The sequence below is a fragment of the Anabrus simplex genome, chromosome 2 (genome assembly GCF_040414725.1).
Source record: "Anabrus simplex isolate iqAnaSimp1 chromosome 2, ASM4041472v1, whole genome shotgun sequence".
NCBI classification, from domain to species: domain Eukaryota; kingdom Metazoa; phylum Arthropoda; class Insecta; order Orthoptera; family Tettigoniidae; genus Anabrus; species Anabrus simplex.
The window spans coordinates 172,780,677-172,793,458 of record NC_090266.1 but is presented as its reverse complement, the minus strand read 5'-3'; the positions used below and the strand labels follow the sequence as shown (position 1 = coordinate 172,793,458).

The window sequence follows — 12,782 nt, the reverse complement described above, 5'->3', positions numbered from 1 at the left end:
AGGGTCGGGAATTTTAACCATAATTGGTTACTTCCGCTGGCACGGGGGCTGAGTGTATGTGTCATCTTCATCTTCATCATCATTTCATCCTCATCACAACGCGCAGGTGGCCGACGGGTATGAAACCAAAAGACCTCCTGCACCTGGCGAGCCGAACATGTCCTCGGACACTCCCGGCACTAAAATCCACACGCCATTTTATTACACCTATCTATCGGACAGACATTCGACAGTCATACGGAGCGGACTCAAAACAATGTGCGGATCCAGGTGTACAAGGCCTCAAGAATAATACACTGAAGAAAATGGAAATTGCAACACCCAGAAGGAGTGGTGCTACATTGCTGCAATTGAACGTGCAGGACGAGTGTTCGGTTGTGATTCGATGATTACACCTTCAGGTCCCTCTGACCGCAAGTTTGGACAACAATCAATACAGGATGTGCCCACCACGAGCTGCAATACATTGATGAATTCGTCGAGACATGGAGTCAATAAGGCCCTGGATCGCTTCCTGAGGAATTGTGGCCCATGCTTGCTGCACTGCACGGGTCAGTTGTTCCAGAGTTGTGGGTGGCTGAGGACGGTTGGCCAGTTGTTTACCCATCATGTCCCACACATGCTCAATAGGACTGAGGTCCGGGGATCTGGCGGGCCATTCTAAGATTGTGATGTCGTGGAGAGCTTCTCTGGAGATGCGTGCAGTGTGAACCCGGGTATTGTCCTGCTGAAACATCCCATTAGCATTCGGCATCATAGGGACAACCACTGGATTGAGTACCCTATCAACGTACTGTCGAGCAGTCATAGTGCCCTCAACAAGCACTAATTGTGATTTCACATTAAAGCCAATAGCTCCCCAGACCATAATGCTTGGTGTTGGCCCTGTGTGCCTCTCATCAATAAGATCTGGGAGACCCCTCTCCCCGGTACGTCGGCGCACACGATTCCGGCGATCACTGCGGGCATGACAGAAGCCCGATTCATCACTAAAGACGACCCTATGCCATTCGTCGATCCACGTCGATATTTCTCGACACCAGGCCAGCCTTACACGTTGCTGTTGTGGGGTCAATGGAACACCTTCTGCAGGGACACGGGCTCGTAAGCCAGCTGCACGCAAGCGATTACCAACTGTTTGTTGTGTAACGTGGGGTGCCACAGCTGCTCAAATTTGCGCTGCTGTTGCATGGGGTTCCATTCGGGCCATCCGAATGATGCGGCGATCCTCTCTCACAGTTGTCTGTCGCGCTGGGCCTGTGCCAGGTCTACGAGTGTGGGTACCTTCATTTGACCACTGCTGCCATACACGTTGTACCGTAGATGCCTGTCGGCCAACACGTGCAGCGACAGTTCTTAGCGATAATCCAGCCTCACACAGCCCAATTATCCGAGCCCTCTCAAACGGCGACAGTTGTTGATAGCGTGCTCTTCTCTGTCGTCGAGGCATGTTTGACGGGGAACACTTCACTGCACAGACTGCAAGTCAACTACGCTACACCAGAGTCCGTATACTTGAGTTGATTTCTCCGCGACCAATCACGTGGGGAGACCTGTAGCAACAATCCAATGGGTCTGAAACATTGATCGTTTACATGCCTACATGGCGTCGTTCCATATCTTAAAAATCAACACAAACGACCAATGCCTTCATAGTGTTGCAATTTCCATTTTCTTAAGTGTATCACCAGAGCATCTCATCATTTTTATCAGGAAATGGAATGCAAATTTAGGAAATCGTATGATTCCCTTTCAAGACATTCCTGTGAAGAGATCTGGACTGTTGAAAAGACGTCTCCAACGTCGCCGTCTGTCCACCCTGGATGGTCTATAGAAAGCTTGCGGGGGGAATGGGACAGATTTCGCATGCCTGTGCTCCTCCAGAGTTTGCTTGAATAAAAAACTTCAACGGAGGGCGATAGTCCACTGTGCTGGGGATCCGACAGAACACGATCGGTGATGGTGGAGAGGTATCTTGTAACGTGAGTGCTCTTGAAGTACTCGGGTGAGTATAAAGTGAACGACCTTCTGTATCTGTAGCACAACTGCTCATGTGATCAGAGTCTCTGCCTTCCACGTGAGCGTTCCGAGCTCGAGGAGTGCCACCCCCTTATTTTCACTTTGTCCGGCTTCTTTGCTGAACAGTCAGTATAGTGCTCTTCAGTTCAGAGGGCTCCTGGTTCGAATCTCGCTCAAAAGATTTTACCCTTAGCTGGTTAATTCTCTTGTCTCGGGGACTGGGAATTTGTATTGTCCCCAACATCCCTGCAACTCACATACCACACGCAAAACTATCCTCCACTACAATAACACGCAATTTCTGCTCACCCTCGTCGAAGGGTAAGCATTACAAGGGGTGCACAAGCCTAGAAATAGCCACACGAAATTATTAAATTTATTATTATTACTTTTCTTATTTCTTTTCTTATTCCTTTTCTCCTTCTTTAGTTGACTTGAAAAACACTGATATGCACTGACGAGTACTATTTTTGTTACAAAATATGTGGTACAACATTCCACTAAATAATAATAATAATAATAATAATAATAATAATAATAATAATAATAATAATAATAATAATAATAATAATAATAATAATAATAATTTTTCTTAATCTGTTTACCCTCCAGGGTCGGGTTTTCCCTTGGACTCAGCGAGGAATCCCACCTCTACCGCCTCAAGGGCAGTGTTCTGGAGCGTGAGACTTTAGGTCTGGGGATAAAAATGGGGAGGAGAACCGGTACCTCTACCAGGTTGGGTCACTTGCTTTGCTTAACAGGGGCCTTGTGGAGGGATGGGAAGATTGGAAGGGACAGGCAAGGAAGAGGGAAGGAGGTGGCCGTGGCCTTAAATTAGGTACCATCCCGGCATTTGCCTGGAAGAGAAGTAGGAAAGAACGGAAAACCACTTCGAGGATGGCTGAGGTGGGAATCGAACCTACCTCTACTTAGTTGACCTCCGGAGGCTGAGTGGACCCCGTTCCAGCCCTCGTGCCATTTTTCAAATTTCTTGGCAGAGTCGGGAATCGAACCAGGGCCTCGGGAGGTGGCAGCTAATCATTCTGACCACTACACCAGCGAGGCGGTCAATAATAATAATAATAATAATAATAATAATAATAATAATAATAATAATAATAATAATAATAATAATAATAATAATAATGGCGAGTTGCCCCCGAAGACGCCTGGTGCAGGTCTTTCGAGTTGACGCCGTATAGGCGACCTGTGCGTCTATGAGGATGGGGCCCTACCTGTGATGAATTCTAGTGAGGAAGGTGGCACACACAACCAGCTCCCGGGCCATCGGAATTAACCAAGAAGGTTAAAATCACCGACCCGGCCGGGAATCGAACGCGGGAACCCCTGGACCAAAGGCATGCACGCTAACCGTTTAATCATGGAGCCGGACATTCCACTAAATACAAAACAGAAATGTGTCGCACGTCCTAATAAATGTCTAATACATAACGTAGGCTATTTGTTTGTAGATTAGACTGTACATAGATACGCTATATCTTACAATGTTAACCCGTACTGGTTTATTCTTTGACAAATGGAAGTGATTTATGAAACGCAAGAAAACCTCTAGCAAAGTAACGTTGGAAATAAAATTTTCTCAAAACTATTCCTTGCATGAGTGCATTTTTTAAATTTACAGATTTTTTTGGTGTAAAAGATTTACAATTTTTCCTCTCTCTCTGTGCCTGCATGTAAGCATGTGAGCTTGCATTCGGGAGATAGTGGGTTCGAACCCCACTGTCGGCAGCCTTGAAGATCTTTTTCTGTGGTTTCCCATCTTCACAGCAGGCAAATGCTGGGGCTGTACCTTAATTAAGGCCACGGCCGCTTCCTTCCCACGCCCAGACCTTTCCCATTCCATCGCCGCTGTAAGACATATCTGTGTCAGTGCGACGTAAAGCAAACTCTAAGAAAATGTAAACCGTTAAAGGGCTATGCTTTCGTTAAATGAAGCCCAGTGGCATAAACCCTTGAACACGTACCTCTTTATTCTTTAACACAGATCAACCTCCCGAATGAAATCGGTGACCTCATTACTGTGGCTTCCCGTTGTTATGTTTCATGTAATCATAAATGATGCAATTTTTGTTGATATCGTATTCACTTTCTTTATGTACAATATCACTTCTGTAGACCTTGTATACAAGGAGTCATGAAACGGCTTTATTTGAATCATGTTTCTTGTGTCAGGTACCTAGAATTACGTAACGTAAACTTATGCTATTGATGCTGGTTTGTTCGTAAGTTCACTCACCTCTGATGGCCCTGGTGAAGGTAGGCGGGAAGGGCGCTGGTTCAAAGCCAGCGTAAACCTTGAGAGTTGCAGTGGACGACGTTTCCCCGTGGAGATTGCGAGCTACACAGGTGTATTCTCCCGAGTCTCCAGGCGCCGCTTCCAGCACCTCCAGACAGGCGAGGCCGTCCTCGCATGTCGTTCGAAATTTCCTGTCTTTACTAGAAGTCTCCAGAGGCAGGCCATCACGCAACCAGTGCACCACAGGGTCTGGACTTCCAAGAACGCTGCAAGTCAGTTTGATCCGAGAACCCTGCGCTGCAGTGCGATCCGTCAGCCGGGTGCAAAATACAGGCTTCTTCCGGTAGTCTCGAGGGCCAGACTGAAAGCAAACAAGAGACAACGCGAGTAGCAGGAAAAGTTATGAATTTAAGATGGAACACAACACAACGAGTAGAAGGAAATAGTATTATCAATCCTCCCTTATCTATGGGGCTTGGTGGATCAGCCCCTAGTTAGCGCTGCGAGCGTTTCTGGCGACTGTCAAACACGTGTTTGGACACGAGGCGTAGATATAAGTACGTTCAACCGTGTCGAAAGACGAATACAGTGTCAGTATCGTTCCTTGTGCGTGATATCAAGCAATGGGAGTGTTTTGAGTGTTTGTTTAGTAATAATTAAGCCTTTCCCTTTCGTTCCATGCCAACGGCCGTAGCCGTGTTGAAACACCGGATCCCGTGAGATCTCCGAAGTTAAGCAACATTGGCCGTGGTCAGGAGCTGGATGGGTTGCCACGCGCTGTTGGTGGGGGGTAAGGGAATGGAGGAGTGGACAGGAACTGGCCACCCTACCGTACGTAAACTCCGGCTCAGGAACACCTCTGCGGAGGTTCGGACCTGCCTTCGGGCAGAATAACCCTTACCTTACCTTTCGTTCCATGCTGTATTTTGGGATACAATAAAATACCCGACCTTAGGCAGTTTTCAGCCCGTCAAAAGAAAATTACTTCATGACTTGGAGTGGCGATTCTTCTTCAGGGTGAAGGAAATGCCGGACACTTTCAAGCTCGGAAAACTTCCAAGTTTGTTCGCAAACATTCAAAAGTAGCGGACACCTGCTGATGGTGAGTATTTTAAAACCAGTTCTGTGTGTAATCTCTTGCATTTATTTTGAATCAAATATAAACAAGTTGCTTTAAACGTGTTTTCCAGTTTAACAACGATTAATATTGCTGTAAAATAAAGAATACATGTAGCTAGTTTTCATTGACACCGTCTAGGTAATTTTTCCGAGGTGGTGCATGTTGAAAGGCTAGGAGGGGAAGGGGAGAGCTTGTTGTGACAGACTGGATAAAAAGGTACAGTCACTTGATTATGGGCAAGGACTGTATTTGTCACTGAAAGGGACATCCGGTAGGCAGATCGATCAATCAATCAATCAATCAATCAATCAATCAATCAATCAATCAATCAATCACTACCGATCTGCATTTAGGGCAGTCGCCCACGTGTCACATTCCCTATCTGCTTTTCTCCTAGCCTTTTCTTAAATGATTGCAAAAAATTTGGAAATTTATTGAACATCTCCCTTGGTAAGTTATTCCAATCCCTAACTCCCCTTCCTATAAATGAATATTTGCCCCAATTCGTCTAATTAAATCCCAACTTTATCTTCATATTGTGATCTTTCTTTTTTTTTTTTTTTGCTAGATGTTTTTTTTTACCTCGCACCAACGCAGATAGGTCTTACGGCGACGATGGGACAGGAAAGGACTAGGAGTGCGAAGGAAGCGGCCGTGGCCTTAATTAAGATACAGCCCCAGCATTTGCCTGGTGTGAAAATGGGAAACCACGGAAAACCATTTTCAGAGCTGCCGACAGTGGGGTTCGAACCTACTATCTCCCGAGTACTGGATACTGGCCGCACTTAAGCGACTACAGCTATCGAGCTCGGTTTTCTTACTTTTAAAGACGCCACTCAAACTTATTCGTCTACTTATGTCATTCCACGCTGACTCTCCACTGAGAGCTGGGAACATACCACTTATCACAAATATTACAACAATATTTATTGAACCACCTATTCAATACATTCCACTATTTTAAGTGGCTAAAAGTTTACATAATACTAAAATATATCTCAAAATCTGAAGATGTTACAGACATTAAAACTTTTTAGTATTATGTAAAATTTTAACCACACAAAATAGTGGAGTGTATTGAATAGGTGGTTCAATAAATATTGTTGTAATATTTGTGATTACGTCATCTTAAATACGGAAAAAATGAGAATAATTACTTGTAAAATACTACTTATGTTAAATAACACTAGTATGCTTTTGTTAAATATCATAGCAGCGAGTATAGCTAAGGAAGTGGCTCGCTCTTGAACTTGCTACCTAACAATCTCAAGAAAGAATTTGTTCTTCGGAATTTTATAAAAAAAATTACAGTAGGTCAAAGTGTTCTGACACCAAATGCAATTGTTTAAACAGTGCCTCGCCGACTTCCGGTTACCCTGGACACCAACACCGTTAAAACAGAACCTGTTCTCATAATAAACAGTTCTTAGGAACGTAAGCGTATTTTGAAGTACAATGTATGTTCCAGTAGTTCTTAATCAGCCGTTGTTCGCAATTTCCATTTCTACTGTATTCCTTTTCCGAAGGCTTCCAGTGCATCTCAAGGGTGATGAGAAACGCAGATTATACCTTCTTGATGAGAAAGTTCGTAAATTCGATATTTAAGCGTTTAAAGTACAGTACACCGGGCGAGTTGTCAGTGCGCGTAGAGGCGCGCGGCTGTGAGCTTGCATCCGGGAGATAGTAGGTTCGAATCCCACTATCGGCAGCCCTGAAGATGGTTTTCCGTGGTTTCCTATTTTCACACCAGGCAAATGCTGGGGCTGTACCTTAATTAAGGCCACGGCCGCTTCCTTCCAACTCCTAGGCCCTTCCTATCCCATCGTCGCCATAAGACCTATCTGTGTCAGTGCGACGTAAAGCCCCTAGCAAAAAAAAAGTACAGTACAGTATTGTGTTTAAAAACAAGAATAGCTGACAGTACGATGTGGTATGATTAATCGCTGTAGCCTACCCTGGCGCCCTTAACTCAAAGAGTGATGACACTAGTTCTTCTATTCGTTCTAGAACACAGCTTTATGATTAATGCCGCATCCTAACCATATCAATTACACATAAGCAGGTTCCACAGCAAAACATTCAAAACTCTTATGAGATAGTGATTGTTAATAAATTCCAATAATAATAATAATAATAACAAGAAGAAGAAGAAGAAGAAGAAGAAGAATTTTGTGAGGTTAATACACCCCGATGCAGCCCTTGCAATGAAACCCTAGGATGGGCGTGGGTGGCGTTTCTCTTTTATAAGAAACTGCATATTATTGTGAAGGAGGGTAGTGCTGTGAGGAGTGTGTGATTTTCCACATAATGATCTTTTAATTAAATATTCATTTTAAGCTCTCAGTAGCGATCAACGGTATTCTGTAAGGAATACAGACTGTAGGTCTGTTTTTACACTGACTTTTTTCTATATGGGAGAGAAAGCAGGTGTGAGATGGGCAGGAGGCAATGGTATGATGATGAACTGATTTAAAAGTAAGGTTGTGAGTTTCACTGTTAGGAAATGTCCTCTCAGTTTTAATTACTGCGTTGATGGAGTGAAAGTTCCTTATGGGAATCATTGTAAGTACCTAGGTGTTAATATAAGGAAAGATCTTCATTGGGGTATTCACATAAATGGGATTGTAAATAAAGGGTACAGTTCTCTGCACATGGTTATGAGGGTGTTTAGGGGTTGTAGTAAGGTTGTAAAAAAATGAAATGGCGTATGCCTTTTAGTGCCGGGAGTGTCCGAGGACATGTTCGGCTCGCCAGGTGCAGCTCTTTCGATTTGACTCCCGTAGGCGACCTGCGCGTCATGATGAGGATGAAATGATGATGAAGAAGACACATACTCCCAGCCCCCGTGCCGGAGAAATTAACCAATGATGGTTAAAATTCCCGACGCTGCCGGGAATCGAACCCGGGACCCCTGTGACCAAAGGCCAGCACGCTAACCATTTAGCCATGGAGCCGGATAGTAAGTATGTAAAGGACAGGGCATACAAGTCTCTGGTAAGACCCCAACTAGAGTATGGTTCCAGTGCATTGGACCCTCACCAGGATTAGGCTACCTGAATCAAGAACTGGAAAAAATACAGAGAAAAGCAGCTCGATTTGTTCTGGGTGATTTCCGACAAAAGAGTAGCGTTACGAAAATGTTGCAATGATTGGGGTGGGAAGACTTGGGAGAAAGGAGACGAACTGCTCGACTTAGTGATATGTTCCGAGCTGTCAGTCGAGAGATGGCGTGGGAGGACATCAGTAGACGAATAAGTGTGGGTGGTGTCTTTAAACCCGTGGTGTAGGGGTAGCGTGCCTGCCTCTCACCCGGAGGCCCCGGGTTCGATTCCCGGCCAGGTCAGGGATTTTTACCTCGACCTGAGGGCTGGTTCGAGGTCCACTCAGCCTACGTGATTAGAATTGAGGAGCTATCTGACGGTGAGATAGCGGCCCCGGTCTAGAAAACCAAGAATAACGGCCGAGAGGATTCGTCGTGCTGACCCCACGACACCTCGTAATCTGCAGGCCTTCGGGCTGAGCAGCGGTCGCTTGGTAGGCCATGGCCCTTCAAGGGCTGTAGTGCCATGGGGTTTGGTTTGGTTTGGTGTCTTTAAAAGTAGGAAAGATCACGATATGAAGATAAAGTTGGAATTTAAGTTGACAAATTGGAGCAAATATTCGTTTATAGGAAGGGGAGTTAGGGATTGGAATAACTCACCAAGGGAGATGTTCAATAAATTTCCATTTTCTTCGAAATCATTTAAGAAAAGGCTAGGAAAACAACAGATAGGGAATCTGCCACCTGGGCGACTGCCCTAAATGCAGATCTATAGTGATTGATTGATTGATTGATTGATTGATTGATTGATTGATTGATTGATTGATTGATTGATTGATTGATTGATTGATTGATCATCCAAGATATATTATTCAAAAGTTGGCAGAAGTAACGGGCATGAAAGAATGATTCCTGGAACAAACAGGTAAGAACAATGGCAGGAGGGTACTCACAATGAAGAGGAACGGGTTAATTTAGGAATGAAATAAATGGATGAAGCCGTGTGTATATATCGTCATCGGAGGTGAGGCAATGTAAGGTGAATGGAGGATGATAGGATGTCTAGAAGATGGAGCAAGTGGCTGTGGGGTTTGGTCACGTAGCTCTCAGCTTGTTTTCGGGAGATAGTGGGTTTGAACCCCAGTGTTGGCAACCCTGAAGATGTTATTTTTCCCCTTTTTACACCAGGCAAATGCCTGGGGCTGTACCTTAATTAAGGCCACGGCCGCTTCATTCCCACTCCTAGCACTTTCCCATCCTATCGTCGCCATAAGACCTATATGTGTCGGTGCGACGTAAAACAGATTGTTAAAAAAAGATACGTAGAAGAATACAGGACTCGGTCATAGAGGGTAAGAGAAGTGGCTGGACCGCGATGGTGAGACTCATTTTTAATCATTTAAAGGAACCTGAACGAAGCCACGGAACTACAGAAGTTTGTGGACTTGCTTAGTTAATTCACAGCGGCCTGCACACTGAATGATGAAAGGCAGATGGATGAAATAATTTTTTAGATGATTTGTAACAGGCTATATTTTACTAATTTCGAGCTTTCTCTTATAGAAAAGACAATAATGTTATCGTGCAAAACTCACGAATTAATTTCAATTACTGATTCTCTCGGCCCTTGAGAAGCAAACTTTGAAACGCATTGTGCGATTAACCTGACATGCGTGTACAGTAGATAACTCATTAAAGGTTTGTTCGGTTTCGTACTGCAAAATTAATTTTAATCCATCCATTAATTCGCTGTAACAAAGATATTAGCTCACCAGAAATTTTTGAGAGGCTCATTCTAGGTCAATTAATGTTTCTTCGCAGTACAAATTTTTCCATTTTAGCTGCGAAGAAATTTCAGAGGTCCAATAATCCAAATTTCCTTCTTCCTCTGTGTAGAAAGTTCAGCTCTTTCACTCTCATGATTCAAAAGGGAGGGAGAGTAATAAATGGTCTCTTAAAATAGCAACGGATGCATAATAAACAAACAGCTATCCCCAATGTTGCCGCTACGGCTAAGGATGTGTCTGAACTTCAACACACTTTTGAAAAAACTACATCTTATCATATAAATAAATAAATAAATAAATAAATAAATAAATAAATAAATAAATAAATAAATAAGGTTATTGGCTTTACGTCCCACTAACTACTCTTTTTACGGTTTTTGGAGACGCGTCTACCGACACGAAGCTGAAGTATTTGGGCACCTTTAAATACCACCGGACACAGTTAGGATTGAATCCTTCAAGTTACGGTCAGAAGGCCAGAGCCTCAACCCACTCAGCCCGGCAATAAATAAATAAATAAATAAATAAATAAATAAATAAATAAATAAATACATAAATAATAAGTAAATATTAATTATAGTATATTATGAATTTCAGCGTACAGTCCGCAAATCTCTTCCAGTGATCTAGTACTTCCGTGATTCTATATTTGCTTCTAGGCTCAAACTCATTAAACAGGTTCTACGCAATCTCGTCGATCTGTTTCTGCTTCTAATAATAATGCTAATGGTTTTCCGTCCCACGGACTACCTATACAGTTTTCTGAGACGCCAACGTATCGGAATTTTGTCCCGCAGGTTTTCCATGAGCCAGTAAATCTACTGATATGAGGCTGATGTATTTTAACTTCAAATACCCCTGAACTTGATTGTATGAGCTACTCAGTCCGGCCATCCTTCTGCTCTTCTTACCCTTTATGGTTTCATTATACTCTTAGGTAACCGACATTCCTACAATGACCCTAAATGTCCCTACTACCAAACCTATTCATACGCACAGCCTTCATCCAAAGTCTGCATTGCCAATTTATTCTTTATACTTTCATTATGAATACACGGCTGCCAATGTTTCAAACGATTCCAAGCAGCAACTCATCTTATATTTCCACATTTTCTACTTCCTGCTTACGTATGAGTCTATCCCTAGTACAAAGCCGTTCTGAAGATAATACGTGTAAAGTGTAAGGCTATCTGGTCTGTGAGCAAACACCGTGGTTCTCAATTATGAATTTACTGCAATGCCTATCATAAACCTTGCGACAATCTGTTTCACTACACTTCCATCCTCGAAGGAACCCTGCAGTTCTCGCACGCGGACTCATAGTCCTTACACTTGTATTTTCTCATCCCTCCGCTTGTCCTTGACCTTAATGTGATTTCAGTACCTTCATGTTACTACTACTACTAAACGTTTTCATTCCTCCCCTGAAGGGGGAGGCGGGCCTCTTAGACGGTGACGCCGTCTCTCAGGCCGGGAGATTTGTTACGGTGAAGGAGATGTGCGGAGAAGGTTAGGGGGTGGACGGCCGTGGCCTATACTACGAACTGTCCCGGCATTCGCCTTAGTGCAGGAGAATGGAAAACCACGGAAAACCATTCTCAGGACAGCCGACGGGTGGAGCCAGGCGTGAAGTCCGGTACTGTGCCCCAGGGCCGTCTCCCGAATGCAGAGGCGTAGAGCCACGGTAGAGCCGTGGCCAACTTTCCTCTGCTCGGTTGGCCGGTCAGAGTACAGAGCTGTTGGACCACGGGCAAGCCGTGGCCTCTTAAGGGACTAAACCCAAGGGCCGAAACCCACTCTGCATCCACCGACCGCTTTCATGTCAAGGGTTCCCATGCGTCATTCTCTCATCTCGCTTCATTCTGTGCGGTAGTGTTGAAACAAATAATTGATGCGAACTGACAGTCCCGCGCGACTCTTGCTGTAAGTTATGATTGCTAATTGTTGCTGCTTATGTAAGTATTGTAAGTGGGCTATTTTTGTAGGTAGTAGGAGTTCAATTAGAGGATTTTATGCCACTACTTGTGGTTCTTGACCATATGGATAATTCTTTGTTGCAAGTTAAAGCAAATAATCCTGACAACTCCAAGCCATGCAGGTAGGTCGACGCCTCGAATAAATAGCATTAAAAATGAGCGACTACAAAAGGACCTGGATGAAGTTGTGAGATGAATGGCATACAATGTTATGATGAAATGAAATGGCGTATGGCTTTTAGTGCCGAGAGTGTCCGAGGACATGTTCGGCTCGCCAGTTGCAGGTCTTTTGATTTGACACCCGTAGGCGACGTGATGAGGATGATATGATGATGATGAAGATGACACATACACCCAGCCCCAGTGAAATTAACGAATGATGGTTAAAATTCCTGACCCTGCCGGGAATCGAACCCGGGACCCATGTGACCAAAGGCCAGCACGCTAACCATTTAGCCATGGAGCCAGGCATTCCTCTTGGAGGAACTTACAAACTGACTTTTCACCCCGTTTACTATCATAATATTTTTACCAAGAGGAAAATTTATCTCAGTTTTAATTAACTTGGTTGTTAATGATGTGA

The 12,782-nt window shown here is 44.0% G+C and overlaps 1 protein-coding gene across 2 annotated transcripts in view; it reads right to left on the bottom strand.

Moving 5' to 3' along the window:
• LOC136863975 (titin homolog) overlaps nt 1-12,782 on the bottom strand; it is a 1,080,299-nt gene that overhangs the window by 1,053,894 nt on the left and 13,623 nt on the right. For both annotated transcript variants that reach the window (XM_067140444.2, XM_067140445.2), the window contains exon 2: nt 4,277-4,637. In XM_067140444.2, the coding sequence (XP_066996545.2) occupies nt 4,277-4,637 (361 nt within the window). The remainder of the gene's footprint in view (nt 1-4,276; nt 4,638-12,782) is intronic.